The following is a 20,997-nucleotide window of genomic DNA, read 5'->3' as shown; positions in this document are numbered from 1 at the left end:
TGAAACTCTTAGGTAGCTGAAGTTGGCCTTGAATTTACCACAATCCTCCTGCCTCCCGAGGCCTGGGATTACAGGTGCATACCACCACATCCAGCTTGGATAATAATTTCCGACATTAATCATCACATAATATATTGTATTTTATTGATCATAAAAATAAAATCTGTTCTATAAAAATCACCTCACAAACAATTTCTAAACTTTATAAGCGGCCAGCCTCGTCTACAAAGTGAGCTCCAGGACAGGCTCCAAAGCTACACAGAGAGAAAATCTGTCTCGAGGAAAAAAAAAAGTACGACTGATTGAATGATTGTGTGTGTGTGTTTGTGTGTGTGTGTGTGTGTGTGTGTGTGTGTGTGTGTGTTATTACAGTTTAAAGTCATACTGCATTCTAAACCAAAACCTGACAAATTTCTATATACTAATCAAATTATATTTCTTTTGTTTGTTTGTTTGTTTGTTTGTTTTTTTCTCGAGACAGGGTTTCTCTGTGGCTTTGGAGGCTGTCCTGGAACCAGCTCTCGTAGACCAGGCTGGTCTTGAACTCATAGAGATCCACCTGCTTCTGCCTCCCGAGTGCTGGGATTAAAGGTGTGCGCCACCAACACCTGGCTTCAAATTAGGTTTCTAATTACAGGCTTGTCCAGAGTTCAACTGCTTTGATATTTGGTGACTAATTTTTTTTTTAATCAGAAAGTTCTCAGAGCTTACAGTCACCTATGTAGGCACTGCTAGGCTGTATGTGCACTCATCTGAACCCCAGTCAGTCTTCACAGACATCTCAGTCCTCCCAGAGTGTACACCAGCCATTCTGTAGCCGTCTTCCTGTCACTTGATTATCTTACTCTTCCACTCAGCACCTGTGCTTCACTAACGGGGTAGAGAACTGTGCAAATGCCGCACGTGTTCTGAGCCATGGGGACACGGTAGTGTAGTGACCATTTACAAAGCACTGACGTAAACTACAAGATGATGTCATTTTGAAGTGGGAAGAGTTACGAACTCAAAAGACCTTCAGATATCCTTTGGTCCATGTCATTTGTAACACTATTTTAAAGTTTCAATTGTGTTATCAATTTATTACCTGGATGGCTGCTTTTGGAGCAAAAAGAATACAGAAGTCATCATTTTCAGCAGGTACGCCTGTCATTGTGTCACTGATCAAGTGGTGAGGGAGGGAGGCACAAGCAGGGCCCGGCTCCTGGGACACACTCCCACTCTCGTCAGGGAACAGGAAGAGGTCTGAACAGCACGGCTCCTGAGGGTGCGACCTTTCATCCAGGACACCTAGACAGAAAGACAGAAACATCTGGCAACAGTGTCCTGACTGCAGGTCAGACACAGGATGCTCAGGGCTTCCACCTACAAAACCTTCACTACTTCTTATCACAACGCTGAGAGTCCGAGGCTTAGGGAGGGCTGAAGTAACACAAACACCTCAGCAGGAAACAGAAATACCCCAAAAGCACAAACAAGTGACTCAAAGTCAACTGGGAGTTCTCTAGGAAAGGGACAGTTCCTTCCCAGTTATTTGGTGTAAGAGAAGCTCAAGAATTCAACAATGATCTGTTCCCATTAACTGGGGTTTTACTTTGGCCAAGACTCTGTTTATCAGGTGGAAGAAACTGACAAATGTCCATAGAGTTCAATCTTGGAAACTTCTTGGGCACCACTGCAAGGGAAAGGAAAGAAGATTCATCTAGCAGACCCTCACTCAAAGCTACAGGAGTCTCTGCTTAGGGAAGGGGTGGGGAGAATGGCCAAGCTAATTCCTGGGCTCCAGAAACCTATGCTGGACACTCTCCTAAAATAAAATTCACAGATGATACCATGTGTACCAAAAATCTGTACATGAACATTTTATGCTATATAGTGGAGTTCTTTCTCCATTTATTCAAACCAAATACTGATATGCGGCGAAGAACACAAAAATGCATTAGAGTGTTCTGGCCTCAAGACTCCCAGACAAGCATTTAAACACTGTCAACAGTGCTGCAGGCCGTGCTCTCAGCAGTGTCTAGTGCTTGCTGAAGACTCGTGTATAATATACAATCAGGGTCCCTTTCTACTCAGGCCAGCTGCTGCTATTTAATGCACAGGAAGCACTAAGTTATCTCAAATTACAACAAATGCAACATTTCATGCTAAACGTTTCATAATACCATGGATTTTTCTCAGGGTGCACATAGCCCAGGCTGGCCCTATACTCAACTATGTACAGCCAAATCTGTCCTCAAATTCTTGGCACTACCTCTATCTCCCATGTGTTGGGACCTTAGGCATGCACCACCTTTCCCTGCTCAATCAAGTACTATTTTAAAATTAAGGTTTACAGATTTTAGAAATAACTATGTTCTCCACCAGGCGTTGTGGCACATGCCTTTAATCCCAGCACTCAAGAGATAGAGGCAGTCAGATTTCGGTGAGTTCGAGGTCAGCCTGTTCAATATAGTAAGTTCCAGGACAGCCAGGGTTATCTAAAGAGACCCCTGTCTCAAAACAAAACAAAACAAAAAAATAACTATCTTCATTCAATCAGAAAAACTGTTTTGAAACAAATGCTTCAAGATAGTTAGATGCTTTCATTTGGCTTTCAAGACTCTTTATTCATCTGGTCCCTTGCTGCTTTTCCAACTTTATTGTTTAATTCTTTTCAATCAGGTGGGAACTTCTGCTCTAGTTACAGCTAGGTAAGTATCTACAGCTCACACCTGCCTTCCTCTGTATTCCTGTATAGACAAATCTATGACCTTGCCACGATGACCTTCCACTCCCCACACACAGCCTACTAGTCCTGTGTGGTCACATCTTGCTTGTATAAATAAAGCTTGTCTGAAGATCAGGGGATGGAGCTTGCTACTAGCTAACCATAGAGGTCTGGAGGTCTATACAGATGGACAGGAAGTGAGATGGCTGGGTGGAGAGAGGAGATAAGCAGGGAGAAACAGGAACTCGCTCTCTTTTCCGCTGGGAAGCCAATGAGGTAAAGGTGACTTTAGATTGCTCCTTCTCTCTGATCTCTCAGCATTTTCCTCTATATAGGACACTAGGTTTTTACTATTTAGAACAACTAAGAACTCCATTTATAGTCCTGTTTTCACTAGAGTCATGAAACGTCCAGTCCACATCCCAGGGTATTTTCTTGTGTCCTTTCTCAATCACTCCAAGCAGTAGTACCCGTCTCCTAACAACAGACAGTAGACACGAGCTAATTGGCTAGTACATATCCACAGATCCAGGTGAGCTTTAATAAGTTTCTTACTGAAACTGTCATAAGAACACAAGCAATGTGACACTTGCTACCCTCAATGCTCTTCTCACCATTAGTCTGTGATCCCACAGGGGTAGAGGCCTGCTGCATGTCAATCTCCTCCATGGCATCACTCATCAGGTCCCGTAAAATCTGCTGGTCAGCTTCAGGAAGCACCGGACCACGCGAAGATGGCCGACCACTGGAATCTACCTACAAGCAAAAGGTAAAAATAGCTAAAGCTTGGTGCAGTGGGGTGCGCCATACTCCCGGCTACTTGAAAGGGGAAGCAAAAGAACCACTGGGATCCAAATGCATAAGGCCAGCCTGGGAAACAAAATGAAACATTTCTCAAACAAAGAAAAACCAATCTGAAAATAGCCTATTTTCCAGAGAAGGGCAAATCTCTGATGGCACTGAAAGGGAGCAGAGACGGGCCAGTGAGAACTGCCTGCTGATAATATGGAGCCACTACACCTCACCAACAACAGGACAGGCCCATGCTCACTGGCTACACTCTGCCCAGCAGATACGTTTTAATTAATCATTAGCACCTCAATAGCTACCAACAAGTACAAATAAACAGGAACTCAGCTCAGGTGCAGAGACCCAGGGCCCTGCAAAGGTGATGGAAGAGGATGAAAAGCCTGCCACGCAGCAGGGGCTCACGAGAAAGTCTGACTGGCTCAAACTGTATGCTGCCACCCCATAGGTCAGGGCCTCCTTTCTTGGACTCCCGAGGGCAGTGGGGATATAAAGGAGAGAAAATCTGAATGGTGGTTCATTCGCAGGGTTCAACTCCAGCATCACCATTCACCATTTGGGTTAGTAAACTGCAGACCCAGCAAACCAAGCCATGTTCCCCAAATTGTGATCACTGCTCTGAAATGGAAAGACACAAACTGAAAGCATCTCTGATGAACTGGACAGTGTCTTTCAGAATGGAGAGTAAACAGTAGGGGAGCATCTTTGGTCACCTCAGAACCAGTGGAGCATGAGAGGGGCAGAAAGGAAGAGCACAATGACATAAGAGGGCACGTGATGCCAGTCAGACCCTTGCTAACAGAGCTGACCCATCTGAGTAAGTTCTGAGGGCCCTACCCTAAGGAGACTAAGGATAAAAAAGGCTGTGAAGAACCGTATTGTAAGATAAAAACACCACTCAAGCTGGACACAGGACATTGGAAAGGGGACACCTGCAGCATAAGCAATAAGTGATCTTGAGACTGAGATGGGGACACCTGTTCTGTTCCCCTTGCCGACTAGGGAAGTCACCCAAACGATGTAGGTCTAACAATCATTAACACTGGGATGGAGGGAGAGGAGGCTCCATGGGCAGTATTACAGAGACCAGGTGGAAGCACTGGTGGAGAACAAAGTCTTCAGGTGACAGTGTCTGCCACTGGCTGCCTGCAGCATTTGGACACATCTTGTGCTCTTCCCTAAGAACAGGTGAAAACAACAGAAATCTGAAAAAATACTATATTGGTTGACATTAATGTTCTAAAACAAAGAGCAAACAGTAGAATGGTTTCTCAGAGAGGCCCAGGAATCACCTTTCCAGACCCGTTACTCTCACTAAGTGACATCAGTGGGATGGGGAAATCACCTTGCCTGTACCTTTGGCTTTCTCTGTGGGACTCCGGGCTTCATCTCTGCTTTGTTAGGTGCATGTAAGTCCCCATAACTTGCGACATACTGAATGAGATTCATGAGTGCAGCGCATGAGTCTGAGCATGTTCTGATGTGGACGACGTCACTGGAACAATGCAGCTCAAAGCGAGGCTCAGTCTGGAAAGGCATGGGAGAAAATGACAAACAAATGACAAACAAATGATTTATTTGTTTGTTTGTTTGTTTTAATGGTTTTTCAAGACAGGGTTTCTTTGTACAACAGTCCTGGAACTCACTCTGTACACCAGGCTGGCCTCAAACTCACTGAGATCCACCTGCCTCTGGCTCCCAAGTGCTGGGATCAAAGGTGTGTGCCAGCACAGCATGACAACAAACATTTCTTTTTAGACAAGAGTCACCAACTTTACAGAGTCACAGGAACTAAAATATACACTCATGGGCTATAGAGATGGGTCAGAGTTTATGAGCACTTATTGCTCCTGCAGAGGACCTGAGTTCAATTCCCAGCACCCATAGTGGTTCACAACTGTCTGTAACTCCAGTTCCAGGGGCCTGATACCCTCTTCTGACATTTGCAGGTACCAGGCACGCAGGTAATATACACATATACATGTAGACAACACATTCATACACATAAAATAAATAAATCTAAAATAGAACATATACTCGTTTATTTTGTCATACAAAGTCTTTTAAACCAATTCTAGTTTTCAAATATTTTGACTAAAATTGAGTGAAAAGAAAAACATGTTCCAATACAACCTACTTTTTATATCTTAAGAATAGGACTTGGGGAACTCTTGCTCCCCAGACTGATAGCTGGGATACCAGCATGGGACTGATCCAGACCCCCAGGAACATGGGTTTCAGTGAGTAAACCTCGGAAAACTATAGGACCTCCTATAGTTGTTCAGTACTTATCCCTAGCACAGGTGTGGACTTTGGGAGCCCATTCCACATAGAGGAATACTCCCTGAGCCAAGACACATGGTGGTGGGCCTAGGCCTTATCCCAGAGAATACGATAGACTCTGATGACACCCTATGGAAGGCCTCACCCTCCAGGGGAAGAAGAAAGGATATGTGATAGGTAGGGTTTTTTTTGGGGGGGGGGGCAGGGGAGGACAGGAGGGAGAAGGGAACTGGGATTGACATGTAAAACAATCTTGTTTCTAATTCAAATAAAAAAGAATAGGACTTAAAAATTTCCATTTATTGTAACTGACCTGTTCTCCTTCAGAATCTGACTTCATTGCAGTTATGGTGAGCTCTAAAAGTCCCATGTCCATCACACGAACATAATCTATAATTTAATACAATACTTATTGTAGGTTTTTAAACTGCTTATCCAACCAACATCTAACAAAAGTAATCTCTGTTCAAAGTTGACTGCAGATGGCACTAGAATTTGTAGTGGGAGAGGACACAGACAGAGCCATCCCACAATCTCACTGACTTCATCTGACGCCTCCCCTGATTTTAGCTACAACAAAAGACTAACTATTAAATAATTAGACTACCTAGAAAAACATAGATAACACCATAAGAACATTTCACCCTCAAACTGAAAAGCCAATCTCACCTAAACTCTAAACATGTAGCTTACAATCACTACACATTTGAACATCTGTTAAAAGTTCCCTAACAAGAACCCACTACACACACATGCACACACATGCACACACATGCACGCACGCACGCACGCACGCACGCACGCACGCACGCACGCACGCACGCACGCACGCACGCACGCACGCACACGCACACATACACACGGTTAATTTTGAGCTCATCTCTAATCAGGTCTATAGCAACAGGGTCACACTTGTCAAGAGAGGTGTTACACACGCACAAACACAGATCTGAACTCACCTCTATTCAGGTTTATAGTGACAGTGTTGCACTTGTCAGACAGGTGTAAAGCAGCCTCATCCATGATGATTCTGGGGAAGAGATGGTATAGCATCTGAAGAGCTAGACTCTGAGCACATGCACAGCACCATCAGCACACGTCACATCATGCTCCATGTGTGGGACCCCAAACATGAGTGGAACCCCAAAACACATGAAACTGCCAACACAAAAGGATCTAGGCTTTTGGGGCAGTTGCTTGTTTGTTTCAACAGCTGCCCCAATCTAAAATATTTCCATTTCAAAGACAACACACATCTGGTTCTGGGAAATTGAACATAGGTCCTAAAAAGCCACCTGAGAACCTCAGGGTTGAATCCCTTCCCTAAAGCTGAAACACAACAATGAGTGGAGCACAGGGGCACAGTCAGATGCTGCCGATGTAACAAGTTTCTGAGCAGGTGGAAATTTAGGTAAGGAAGCGCTGGTTACTACAGCTGATGCGTTTGAACAACTGCTGGTGCAGGATGAGTTCACAGGTACCTCAGAGTGGAGGAAGATTTGTCCAAGGCAACGCTGCTAGAAATGCTGAACGTCTCAACAGTAAGAAGGGATCGGATTGGCAGGTGAAGGGGCCTGGCAGCAAACAGAAGAAAGAGATTAGCAGCCTGATGCAACAGGACTCTTCAAATCACACCTCCAACCTCAACTACTCAATTGTGGAACTTTTGGAGGGTTTTGCTTTGTTTAATTAGGCTTTTTGGAAGACAAGACCTCACTATGTAACTCAGACTGGTTTCAAATGTTGTCTTCTTACCTAAGTGTGATGAGTGTTGGAATTGTAGGTGTGCAACACCCCAGTAGGCAGAATTATGTACGTTTCAAAAATTAGTGGTTTTTGTTTTTTGGTTTTTTGTTGTTGTTGTTGTTGTTTCAGAGACAGGGCTTCTCTGTGTAGCCCTGGAACTGCCTCTCAACTGCTAGGATTAAAGGCGTGCACCACCACTGTCCAGCATGTTTTAATTTTTATTATACTTTACTTATTTATACATATTGTACTTTTGTATGGTGCCTGTGTGGAAGCCAGAGGACAACTTGAGAGAGGTGGTTCTTCTCTTCCATGATGTGAGTCCCAGAGAATGACTCAGGTTATCAGGCTCCGTGACTCTAAAATCAGTGTGTTTCAAATAAAACTCTACTTTGTTCCATCCATGGACTCACCTGTAATCAAGTGCACAGCTCCAAAGATGAACATGAAAAGTTGTAAATGAAGTTGGAGGGTTATATCCCAATACAGGTTCATCAGCAATATTTAAGAAGTTTAAAATCTGTAATCACAAAAACATAAATGCTTTAGAGGAAATGACATTTTGCTTGAATATATTTAACAAGTATATAATAAAGCAACTTAGGATGCTTAGCCGTTCTGAAGGGATTCATCCCAAAAGCATGTGCACTCACACCAAGAAAGCCATGGAAGAGGAGCTGCCTCTAGTAATCACCTCACTGTGTGTGCCTGTTTATCATAGCCTGGTGCTGTGTCCCCTAAATAACACAATTACAATGCTAAAGTACTTGCTGAACTGGGAGTTGAAATGAAGAGTTACATCCAATAACTGAATGCCACAGACACCTTAGAAAACCCCGCCTTACGTTTATGGTCATACCACCCCAAACACACCCAGTCTGCACTGATCTTGGAAGGTAAAGCAGGGTTAGACTGCTTAGTACTTAGTGCTTGGATGGGAAAAAGTCCTATCTTAAAAAATTAAATTTTTAAAAAGTATAAATACAACTGACAATTGCTCAGAACAATTATTGAAAGAAACTAATTTTGTTAAAGACTATGATTAAGATCTGGCTTCCGTGAGGTCTGGATATGCAAGCCTGTAACCCAGCTATCTGGGAGGTTGATGCAAACGGATCAAAAGTCCTAAGTTAGCCCAGGACTACTAAGCAAGACCCTTCTCAAAATACACAAAGGAAGGGGGGGGGGGTGGAGGAGAGGAAGGGAAGGGAAAGAAAAAGGAGGAAAGAGGGTGAGAGCAGTGGCAGTGTAGCTCAGTGGTGGAACACATGCTGAGCATGCTAGAGGCTCTGAGTTGGAGGGGCATCTCTGGTTTCCTAAGTAACCCAGTGTGGGAAAAGGTAGAAAAATCTAATTTTGGGGGTCTTGTTGTTGTTGTTGTTTTTAAATAGAACTCAGTAAGTTCTTTTTCTTTAATTTGTATGTTGCTCACTCTGAAGGCTAGGTCGAGTCACTCCCTTGCTGGGGTATATTGTGTGTGTGTGTGTGTGTGTGTGTGTGTAGGCGGGAGAGCAGATACTCAGGTAGTCACCACGATCTCTGAACAGTTTCATGAGAAGAGTATTTTAAAAAACATTCCATATCGAAAAAACAGCACAAGATCCAGCACTGATAAAGAAGAGAGAGCATCCTTCTAAAGTCAGTTTCTTACCTACAATTCTTACAAACACAGAAAAACATCACAGAAAAACAGAAACAGAAAAACAAACACAGCACCTTTTTGAACACATGCCAGGGCCAACAAGACAGCTTAGTAGGTAAAGGCCAAGCCTGATGAACCTAAGTTTGATCCCCAGGAGAAGAGAATCAACTCCTGAAAGCTGTCCTCTAACTTCCACAGAAACACTGTGGTATGTGCACACAATTGCACCACACACGCACGCACGCAGGCACGCAGGCACGCAAGCACACAAGCACGCACGCAAGCAAGCACACACGCACGCACGCACGCGCGCACACACACACACACACACACGCACACACACAGCAAACAAATAAAAATTTAGAAAAACATTTCAGTGAACAGTAAAGCACTCAGCATGTGTGAAGCCCTGGGTTTGGTTCCAGGCATAGGAAATAAGTAAATAAACAAATAATAAATACATAGGTAGGTAGTCAGACAGACAGACAAAAAGAAAGACCATTTCGGACCCTAACTCTACTCTATAAAGAGGATTCAACTGGACATTAATTGCAGAAACTCTGATGCAATGACCTGAGGCAAAGTCATACTAACGGCCTGGGGACATTCGGCCCTTAAAGAGCTTCTGGCTTTCAACACTCAGTACACCACTGGCAACTCCTCCAGGCTGGGCACGCCACAGACCTTCCTTTTCTTGAAATGACACTGTCATTGAGAAGTTATAGGGACTGTACTTCAGGGGAAAAGTGTCAGCTACACACAGTACATGCTCATCATAGTTTCCCAAGGTAAACATTCATGACTTGTGAACCCTGTTAGAAGAACATGAGGGAAGTGACAGCTCTTACCTGCTCATGCCAACTGAGTCCAGTGGGCAGCATTCTGTGCTGTAGAGTGGCTCCCTTCAGCCCCACAGCCACAAGGAACTCCTGCATCATAGTACACATAAGGAACCACATTAATCCATGGAATCCCCGACTGGGGCGTTGCCAGCTAGAGCAGTCACGTTAGCTGGCAATCAAGTCAGCAGGAGTACTAACAGTGTAAGGCACGCACCTTAGTATTGGACTCTGACTTATCGGACAGTATCTTCACTGCCACTGAGAGCATATTCAAATTGTCTCCCCCAACACCATCAGAAGCAGCTCGGCTGAGGCCATCTTCTTCAGAGGAATAAATTGTAGGTTCCAACCAATGTGGGCGGGTTGAATTGGGCAACCGTGCCTCTGTATGAAGAATGGCTCCATCTACTATGCCTAGATACACATTGAGATAAAAACACCAACAAAATGATCACTTGAAAATTGTATGATTGTTTTGACTTTCACAACTCAAAACAAACTCTCTGGGCAGTCTGAGTCTGCTTTATCCAGAATGCTCAGGACAGGAGGTATTGAGATTTTGTGATGGATGGTCACATCTATTAAATGAGGTATTAGGAAGGGAACACAGTTCTGAACATGATCCATTCTTGTATTGTGTACTCCTCAGACAGCAGGTTCAAGGTCATTCACACAATGTTTTTGTGCACCTGAGCTTTGACAGTGCCCCATCTCAAGAGGTGGGGTGCAGAATGTCCACTTGAGGCAGCACACCATCACCGAGACATCTCAGACGTAGAGCAATTCTAAAAGGATTTCCAGGGCAGCCTATACTCCTTTGAGTCTTGTTGGGGGCACAGAGGTCCTTGTGCTCACAGATAAGCACTAGGGAAACCAGGAGTGTTACACTGGGTTATCTCTCCAAAGGAACAGATGTATACCTATTTTCTGCCTAGAAGGCTGGAAATAGATGTTAATAGTTTGGTGACCTCTGTGCTATCAGTATAATTGGAGACGACACCAGATCCTCCCCAGGCCTTTATGACATTTATTGTTTATTTACAAAACCCAGCTTCATGGAAGAGTTGACACTTACTTTGAAAAGTTTCAATAAAATTATGCCTTAATCTTCATTGTGCATACAGGATTGTGTCACACCAGTAAACTTTTTTCCAAATTGTACTATGCTTAAATATGTTTAAAATAAACTGCCAGTGTCAGACTCTAGAAGCTTGAACCAATAACCACTACTGAGTCATGTTGAACTGGATTTCCTTCGAGACTCTTGCAGATAGTTACTCGGCTGGCCATGGTGTTTACAGAGACCCCAACAGAACCAGCACAGTTCTGGAGGCACAATGGCCAGAGACAGCCAGGTAGCAAAAGCCTATTTCTCTTTGTCAATGTTGGTACATATAACTGAGAGCAGAAACTTACAAGAAAGTCAAAATAAAAACTAAGATTCCAAAATGCTAGGAAAATGAAATTTTCCTATTTTTGTGCCTATTCACAGGGTAATTCAGACAGCCACTCAAAATTTGGTAAATTTTAGTCAAATGTGGTAGTGCATACCCATAGTCCTAGAACTTGGGAAGCTGAGTTGAACCTCAGGTTCAGGACCAGTGTTGGCTACATAGTGAGACCTTGTCTCCAAACAACAAGTTTTAATCTGTTAGTATGATTTTGGCAATAGAACCAGAACTCCCCCAACAGAAAACAATTTCTTCCATCAAAGTTGTATTCAACGGGGCTGCCTTTGTCAAATAGCAATTCAATCACCAAACAGAAGAGATGAAAACACAAAATTGTCCTACCTTTGTGGTACAGACTGAGGCTGCCGGAATGCAGGCAGATGTAGTGCTTGTCATCACAACCTTCATATTTTGTCACACAGAATAATGAGCCACTGTTGAATTCTAACCAGAATTCACCATGCTTATTTTCCATCAGCTCTCCATTATCTTGCTAACAAAAAGACCAGGAAAAAACAAATCATTAGTTACCCTTTCCCCTGCTAAATTCCAGTACAAGAGATGGAACCTACAACTCTGCACACAGTGGATGGGCTCCTAGTCACTGAGCTGCAGGCCCCAGCAACCATGGTTTAAATGCAGAAAGGAGCAATGTTTCTTGGCATGCTCATTCTGAGTCTAACTTAAGAAAATCTCCCATCCCACAAAAAAGCAGTCTAATTTGTTGACCTATTCAATACAGTGGGACTAAACACTGAATGACGTATGTAGTGCATGAGTCCTCAGTAACAAATGCTGTGTTTCACCCTCTTTTAAAATGAGACGGAAAAAAGCCATAGCTAACACCCTCACTGGGAGAATCAGCACCTGCTTTCCAAAGGCAGGCCACACAGCCTTAGACCAACAACTGCAGTGTTCTCCGGCATCTCAGAACACTGCCCCCCCCCCCCCGCCCCCCCCACTGACACCACCTTACCCCACTTCACTGCAGCAGACTGTGTAGACGTACCTTTACATCGGTGAACACTGCCATTAATCCATGATTGATATTCAGAAGGACTGAGAGGAAACTCTGAGAGTTCTTGTTCTGAGAGTCCAACTTTTTTTTCCTACGGGAACGATAGTTGGGATCAACAGCAGAAAAATACTGCAAAGTCTCTTCTTCAGATCCACTGTCTTCATCTACGCAGGGAAAAGACCTACTATTACAGATTCCGACAGCTAGGCAGGACAGCAGCTTAAAAATGATCACAACAGTATTTGCACTTTTACAGAGGACAGACAACAAGGAGATGGGCCTCTCAGGTGAATTTCAAAATGTGCACAATCACACCAAAAATTACACATCTGAGCAGCAAAGCTCATATCAGAACAGACACGAAAATGGGAAATAGTCATAGCAATTATAGAACACAAACAGAAAACAAAGTCTGAGACACAACTTAGATCCACAATCGGAAGGGCTACTACTCTGTTAATTCATGAATGAGGCACTTTATATTAGAACAGAGGTAAAGTACATTACCATAGTGAACTGCAGATTTAAAGGGACTGAAGCTGTCTTTGCTGAAGGTGTTTATCAGCTGACTGGCTACTGAGAGCCCGATGCCGTAGGAAATATTCTCAAGTGTCTCCACTGGTGAAGGAGCTGTTGGCTCCCAGAGAAGCAAGTCATTAAAGATCCTAGAAAGACAAAGTGCAAAGTGAACAGGAAACTTCCAAGGCAGACTGAGAGTCCTTCACAGGATCATGTGTGCTTACTGATTTGAAATGGTGAAATGATCCCGTGAAGGAGTTTTAAAACAGAATTTTGTGCTGTCAAAGGGAAAGCAAGTGACATGGTTACAAAGCAAGACCAGGGAAAGGAATCTGAGATTAGACGCCTAACTAGATACTAGCCTAGTGTCAGCCATGTTAAGACACTCAGTTCTAATCATACTGCTAAGTGTACTTTAAAGGAGGAAACTAATTAATGATAAAAACTCACAGCCAGGTGTAGTGAAGCATGCCATTAATCTTGAAGGGAAGAAGCAGTCTGTGGCTACCCTGGTTTACACAGCAAGTTTCCGACCAGCCAGAGATGTATAATGAGACACTGCCCCCCCCCATAAAACAAACAAACAAAAACCCACCCCCAAATGACAGGAAGACAGTTACAGTGCCATAGAGACCCTCTCAGTAGTCCTTTTCACCATTCCCAGGGACAGGCCGAAGAATTACCATTCCCACTTTACCCATGGAGAAGCAGTCACATAAAGCTAAGTGATCTGCCCAAGGCCACAGTGCCAAACAGGAGAAAAGCTGGCACACCATTTAAGATGAGGCCTGACTCTCAATGCAATCTTTTACCTAGACTCGAAGCTGAGATAGCTTTTTCCCAACAGATAGCTCAGCTTCCCTGGGAAGAAGAAATGGGATGAATGCATGACCACAAAAAGTGAGAGAGACATCTCCCCCCTAAAGAACACACTAGAAGAGCCACAGCTAGGCCCGGCTCTTCAGTAAATACTGCTACTACAAAGACGTCCTTCTGACCAGCTTCAAGAAAACCGCAATTCCCCAGCCTTCTCTAGGTCTGTGCCACCACACTCCTTCATCTCACCTGTCTGCATCACAGCACCTGTAAAGCTGGACTCCTCCTGGATGGCCAGCACCTCTGCCCTGAGAGGGACTTATGCCTAATTATCTCAGTCTGTGCACAGATGAGCGGCTGTCACAGAGCAAACAGCTGGCGAGGAAAAGACAAGCTGATGACTCATGGAAGGACTGTAAAGCCCAGTGCGAATACCAGTCGGGGTGCCAAGAATAGGGGCAGCCCCCCCCTCCTCCCTAGAGGAAGCCAGCACGCAGCCAGCTGCAGGACTTTGGGCTCTGAAGGAGGAGGCAGCACTGAAGGATGGCACCTTAGACATACTGACAGCTATGTCCCCACCATTACCGTCTATTATAGGATATGGAAGCCAAGGCCTACGAATCCAGACTCTGGCCTGAGTCAGTCACTGTGAAGAAAGAAGGCATAGGAAGCCTCTCCTTAGAAAGGGCTGGCTCTCTTTTGCCACACTTCCTGCAATAGATTCTATAAAACCAGAGCGACCTTACAGCATACGCTCTGAGTTTCTCGTCCCCTGTGTTCCTATGCTTTCCTTGTTATATTTGGGTCTGAACAGTCTTTGGTTGACTGTTTTATTGTGAAACAGAATCTTATCAGGAAGTCCTGGCTTTGAAATCATGATCCTCCTGTCTTGGCCTTCCTAGAGCTGGGATTACCAGAGTATGCCACCATACTCAGTTTAAAACAAGTTTGCTGTTCTTTAAAAAAAATAAACATATAGGGCTGCTGGGATGGCTCAGCAGACAAACACACTTGCCACCAAGCCCAACCTGAGTTCAATCCCTGGGACCCATGTGGTAGGAGAACCAACCCCCAGAATTGTCTTCCTGCCTCCACAAGCTGTACACACAGACACGCACGCACGCACGCACACACGCACGCACATACTCTAAATAAATAATGTTTAAAAAAAAAAAAAAAAAACTTACTTAAAGTGCTGTTTTCTTCCTATGTCCCAAAGATCTGGTGTATGAAATCTTGTCCTATCTGCTTAACTAATGTATACCTCAGTACATTAAACTTACAACCACAGTCAGTGAGGAGACCCAGAAACCCTAAGCCTTAGCACCAAGGGCTACCAGACAGCAAGAAACCCACTGCAGATGCAACAGTGGACAGTGTCTGAAGACAAGGGAATGAGAACTTGTTTGCAATGGAAGCTGGAGATGATGAGACTAAGCACTTCCTTTTTGTTCTCAGAGTCCTTCAAGAACAGAAACTGTAACAGTAACACAACACAGCCAGGAGCTCACCACAGGCCAGACACTGTTCTTATACTTTTGGTTGTGAGCCTAGACTTTAACAGCTGACCCATCTCTCCAGCCCCAGACACCATTCTATAATCTTGCCATTACATCATTTAATCCCTTGAGCGGCACTTCTGGGTGAGCACCGGCATCACCTCCATTTGGTAGATGAAGGAACTGGAGCTGATAGAGGCTACTGAAGTATCCACAGTCATCAAAGTATATAGCCCAGATTTCCATTTCATTGTATTTGCTGGGTAGGTGTGTTGGAGTATTCAAACACAATAAATTAAAATTTTTGCTTGCAAAATGAATAAGCAAAACTGAAAAAGCCTAACTAGTTACCTTCTGAAATCTGAGAAGAGACACTTTCTGTACAGTGACTCTGAGAACCTAACTCTACACAAGTACCTGTTGGCCTGCTACTCAATTCTATCACTCCTCATGCTATTGCATGCATAGAAAAACAGCATTTCTCAGCTCTGTGCAGCTCAATGACACGGCTAGTGGGCAGCTGCAGCTGAAAGAGTAAGCATCCCATACCCAGACAACCCAAGAGAATATACATCAAGAACAAGCAGCTGCCAATCAAGCTTGGAGTTACAAACTAGTACAAACAATATGTGAATTATTTTTATTGTTGTCATTGCTGTTTGGGAGGGGTTTTTTGTGTTTGTTGTAGTTTTGACAACAGGGTTTCTGTGTAGCCCTGGCTGTGCTGGAACTCACTTTGTAGACAAGGCTGACCTCAAATTCAGAGATCCGCCTGCCTCCTGAGTGCTAGGATTCAAGGCATGTACCACAACACCTGGCTGTTCGGGAGTTCTTGATGGTGGTGTTACTGTTGTTTTTACAATAGGCACCAAGCACAGGTTGGGACACTCAGCTACAACAGCAGCACACAAAGTAACAACATCGCAAAGCAGAGGACTAAAGCAGGAGGTGGCAGAGCACTTAACACTCACCTGTTATACAGCTTCTCATAGAAGCTTTTACTGGGCAGTGTCATGTGAACATTTGGCAGCAGGAGTTCCAGCACATAGTGAGAATTGCTGATGGCTTTATCCTGAAACTCTGTCATCTCAACAGGGTCTCCCGGCATCACCATCTAAAGCAATAGTTTAGAGTAAGGAATAGCAACAAAGAAGCAGCCTGCATTTAAAACAGCAGCAACATGGATGGGGGGGGGGGGTTCGAGGCAGGGTTTCTCTGTGGCTTTGGAGGCTGTCCTGGAACTAGCTCTTATAGATCAGGCTGGTCTCGAACTCACAGAGATCCGCCTGCCTCTGCCTCCCGAGTGCTGGGACTAAAGGCGTGCGCCACCACTGCCTGGCGAGTAGCAGCATTTTTCAAAAACTATTATAACATTTACCATGTGAGCAATAAATAAACCTAACCTTTAACTAAGGAGAATATACATCCAAAAATAAAAATAAAAAATAACAATCTCCATGATACAAACTAGTAAAAGAACACAGGGCTGGGTGGTGGTGGCATACACCTTTAATCCCAGAACTCAGAAGGCAGAGATAGGTAGATCTATGTGAGCTTGAGGCCAGCATGGTCTATAAAGTGAAGTTCCAAGGCAGGTTCCAAAGCTACAAAGAAACCCCGTCTGGGAAAAAAAAAAAAAAAGAACACATGGAAATTGCTGTTCGTTATTTTTGTTTCTTGCAGGTGGTGTTACTATTGTTTGTGCAACAGGGTTTTGTGGTATCTCCCAATCTAGCTTCAAACTTGCAATCCTCCTGCCTCCACCTCCCATGTGCTAGGATTACAGCATTCTTTCAAAAATAAAGAACTAGCCAAGTGTAGTAGCACAAGCCTATAACCCCGAAACTCAGAAGCAAGAGGCTCACAAGTTCAAAACTAACCTGAGACACAAAGAGAAAGGGAAGGAAAGGGCGGGGAGAGGGGAGAATAAAGGGGAAGAAGCACCTCTCTGTGACTGGGATAACCACCCTGCAGGGTTCGGGCTTCTCATTTACCTGCTCATTCTCAAACATTACTCTACGAGAAGAAAAGGGAGATGGGGCTGGTCGCCTCAGATCACAGACATCTTTCAGGGAATGAGCCCCTCCTTCCTCCTCTTCCTGGTAGTGCCCGTCGTTCTCTTCCTCCTCTTCAGCTGCTATTCTCTCCAAAATGGAATGCATGGCTGGTGGATTTATTTTTAATACCATTCTGACAGAAAAGGATGATTTGAAAAATAAAGACATAAGTATAAACAGCAACATTTTTACTTTTATGTAAACTTACAGAATGAATACTGATTAAATGTTAATACAATCAGACTGACTTTTAAAGCCCGTGCCTGCTGTAACCTACTTATGAACAGGCAGTATATACATAACTCAGCATATAACGCAAATAAGGAAATAAGTGAAGGGCATTAACAGTGTATTTTTAGCTAACTCAAAGTCTGACTGTTTGAAAATTCCATTACACCCCTGCATCTATTTGCTCACCCTCTGCGTTTGCCTACCGTGGCCAGTCAAAGTCATCTGATGATGCTGTGTCTCCATCGACTCCACCAGACACATGGAAAAATTTGACAGATGGCCCTCCCTTCTCCTCCTGGAATGACCCTAAGGAATGGAGATGGTATTACTGCAATGTGCTCATTGTCAAATGCTGAAGACCAGACCATTCAGAACTCTCCAAACCAGAGTGTTATCCACACACCCTCCTGCTATATACACCACTCAATCGTTCGTTCCTGCTTTAAAGTGGCCTGTGCTGGTGGAATGCACAGAAAAAAGATGACGGTTTTTATTCTTGACTAGTATTTAGTGTGTGGGACACATAATTATAACATAGCAAATGTCAGGCACTACTACTGAGCAATAATGATTTCCTTGTGTGTATCTGAGGCATCAGGTAACCGCTTCATCACTCACCATCTTAATCCTTTGAGGCAGGAGTTCACACTTTTTTTATTTTATTTTATTTCATGCTAAGCTGGCAGCCAGCAAGACCCAGGGACCACTTTCTACCCTCAAGCACTGTGGTTTGAGGCACATATGTGGGTAAATATGCTCAGTTTGTTTACATGAGTGTTGGGATCCGAACTTGGGTTTTACAGCAAGTCTTCTTATTAAGCACTGAGCCATCTCTCCAGCCTTATTTCTTCACAGAAGAAAAGTTTATGGCTTAGAACTCAGAGGTAGAGCAACTGCCCAACATATACGTCCTGAATTTGATTCCCAGCATGGCACTGCAAACATAAACTGGCCACTGTAAAAGACACAAGTACACTCCAGTGTGCACTCTGGACATGCAAAGTAACTATACCACACTGGCTTCTCACTGCCCTTCATCGTTCTCCTCTAAACCAGACAGCTTCATGTCAACTGAGATAAGGGATGAGATAAAAGTGTTCCTAAACATCTTCTCATGAAGTTGTAACTGGCGAGTGCCTATTTAAGAATCTCCAAAAACTAGCCAAACTCAGAGATCAGAACAGACAAGGGAAACTTTTGAAGCCTGGGGGTCTGGGCACACTCACGGGTGTCAGAGTGCAAAGGCAGAGAAAAGGGCAGAGCTTCCACACATCCTGCTCACTAGCTCACAGAGACCCAGAATATACCAGATCTTAGCCAGGTTTTACAAAGGTGTCCTGGAGTGAGTTAAGTGTGGTGACTGAGAACACAGGCTCTGGTGTCAAACTGGCCCTTACTACTCATGAGCTGGGAAACACCCTCTTCAGCCCAAGGGTCAGGAAACCTAGCATATGATGGGAAGGACAACTAAAGGAAATGACAGAATGTACTTGACACCTGCTCAGTACAGGACCCAGCAGAGAGAGGCATGCAGGCTATCCAGCTTCCATCAGCACACAGTAAGTGGAAAGCAATGCTAAACAAAGGCTGACACTACATCCTACGGAAAATAAGAACTTCACCAAAACAGATCATTGTGCTGCCCTTTGCTTGTTTGGTAGGTTAGTTGGTTTTTCCAGACAGGGTTTCCTCTGTGCAGCCCTGGGTGTCCTGAAAATCACTCTGTAGACCAGGCTGGCCTGAACACATGTAGATCTACCTGCCTCTGCCTCCTGAGTGCTGGGATTAAAGGTGTGTGCCAACACGCCTGGCTCACTGCATCTTTTGTTTAAACTATGCTACATCTCCACACAGTTCTGCAAGAAAGCTGTTGCTCTATTCTCCCTGTGTTCCCAATTTTGCCATCCTGGGTGCTGTCAAGAGCAGAGTTCTGTACACAGTCTGCTTCTCCACAGGTGCGTTTGTTCAGTCTTACCAGTTAGCTCTCTAAAAGTCAGTTCCAGTTTAGTCTGCTCTGGGGTGGATCCTCCCACAAACTCCGTCTTGGACTCCAGATCTGTGAATGCTAAATGGAGGGTCTCCTTCTGAAGTGACTTCTTAAACCAGGGTCCTCTTTCCTGGTCTGACCGAAGATCAGGAATGGGGAAGCGGACAGAAAGATGCAGTGCTGGGGTGGTAACTTGTACAGACACACGACGATTGGCAGGACTGTGTGCATCATCTAGAAACACTTCAGTGAAAGCCTTGTGCTGAAACACATGAATCACACCGTGCTTAGCACTTCAGCGTATGCTCTCACCACTCCCCCACATACCTCAATGCACCAGATGCAATTCAAACAAGCCGAATCTTCATATAAAAATAAGTAAGTAAAAATAAAGACAGGCACTATAGACCCCTACGTATCTTACCATAAACCTACCAACAAATCCAATAAGGTTAAAACCACTACCATATTCAATACTCAGGTTGAAGAATTTGCCCACTTTAGGCTGCCCTAAAGACCCAGCATGGACTGAGATGACTGCTGCCATATACAAAGGCCAATCTTAATCATCTTTGTTTCCAGGCCTACGTTCACAGCCCGGCACACAAAGGTTCCAAGTGTTCGCTAAAGGACTCCAGAGTCTCCCCAAACAGTTTAAAAAGGCCATTCAAAGAGAAGTCAATTCTAATTTTCAATAAAATGTCCTGAAACTAATACAGGCTTCAGCATTCATCTTCTGAGTCAGTGTCTAGCCTCTCACAAAGTTCCCTTCTTTGGGCACACCGGGATTTTAACTGCACGTAGGGCAAGCATATATGGTAATGGCTTTATTGTGGCATCTATCTTCCTGCACATGTCAGTATGCTTTGTTACCATTCATTCTTCTTCCAAGTTCTTCCCCCTTTTCTAAAGTTAGAAACTAGGACTGTCACAGACCTAGTCAGTCTCTTCCCTGTTAGGCTTCCTAACACAAGCTCACACTAAAGGAACCTAGGGATAGGGCTGGAGAGATGGCTCAGCAGTTAAGAGTACTGACTTCTCCTTCAGGAGTTAGGTTCAATTCCCAGCACCCACATGGTAGCTCATACCTGTCTGCAACTACATTCCATAGGATCTGACACCTTCACACAGACAGACAGACATGCATGCAAAACACCAATGCACATAAAATAAAAATAAATTGGAAGGAAGGAAGGAAGGGAGGGAAGAAGGGAGGGAGGGAGGGAGGGAGGGAGGGAGGAGGGAGGGAGGGAGGGAGGGAGGGAGAGAACGAACCAGGGATAAGGTCAAACACAGCCAAGGTTAACAGCAGATAGAGACTGGCCTACACACTTAACTACCAACAGGAGGCCATGGAAAATAAAGAACACTGCTTTAGTCTAAACACCTTCT

The 20,997-nt window shown here is 44.2% G+C and overlaps 1 protein-coding gene across 3 annotated transcripts in view; it reads right to left on the bottom strand.

The window, feature by feature from the left end:
* Atg2b (autophagy related 2B) overlaps positions 1-20,997 on the bottom strand; it is a 73,921-nt gene that overhangs the window by 26,606 nt on the left and 26,318 nt on the right. For all 3 annotated transcript variants that reach the window (XM_035445487.1, XM_027416331.2, XM_027416332.2), the window contains exons 15-30: positions 19,594-19,867; positions 17,822-17,924; positions 17,325-17,520; positions 16,302-16,444; positions 13,004-13,161; positions 12,488-12,660; positions 11,821-11,971; positions 10,242-10,441; positions 10,034-10,114; positions 7,957-8,063; positions 7,279-7,371; positions 6,757-6,827; positions 6,111-6,187; positions 4,871-5,041; positions 3,322-3,463; positions 1,085-1,287 (exon numbers count right to left, since the gene is read on the bottom strand). In XM_035445487.1, the coding sequence (XP_035301378.1) occupies positions 1,085-1,287; positions 3,322-3,463; positions 4,871-5,041; positions 6,111-6,187; positions 6,757-6,827; positions 7,279-7,371; positions 7,957-8,063; positions 10,034-10,114; positions 10,242-10,441; positions 11,821-11,971; positions 12,488-12,660; positions 13,004-13,161; positions 16,302-16,444; positions 17,325-17,520; positions 17,822-17,924; positions 19,594-19,867 (2,343 nt within the window). The remainder of the gene's footprint in view (positions 1-1,084; positions 1,288-3,321; positions 3,464-4,870; positions 5,042-6,110; positions 6,188-6,756; positions 6,828-7,278; positions 7,372-7,956; positions 8,064-10,033; positions 10,115-10,241; positions 10,442-11,820; positions 11,972-12,487; positions 12,661-13,003; positions 13,162-16,301; positions 16,445-17,324; positions 17,521-17,821; positions 17,925-19,593; positions 19,868-20,997) is intronic.

The sequence above is a fragment of the Cricetulus griseus genome, chromosome 5 (assembly GCF_003668045.3).
Source record: "Cricetulus griseus strain 17A/GY chromosome 5, alternate assembly CriGri-PICRH-1.0, whole genome shotgun sequence".
NCBI classification, from domain to species: domain Eukaryota; kingdom Metazoa; phylum Chordata; class Mammalia; order Rodentia; family Cricetidae; genus Cricetulus; species Cricetulus griseus.
The sequence above is the reverse complement of the archived record's forward strand: the minus strand, read 5'-3'. Positions and strand labels throughout refer to the sequence as shown.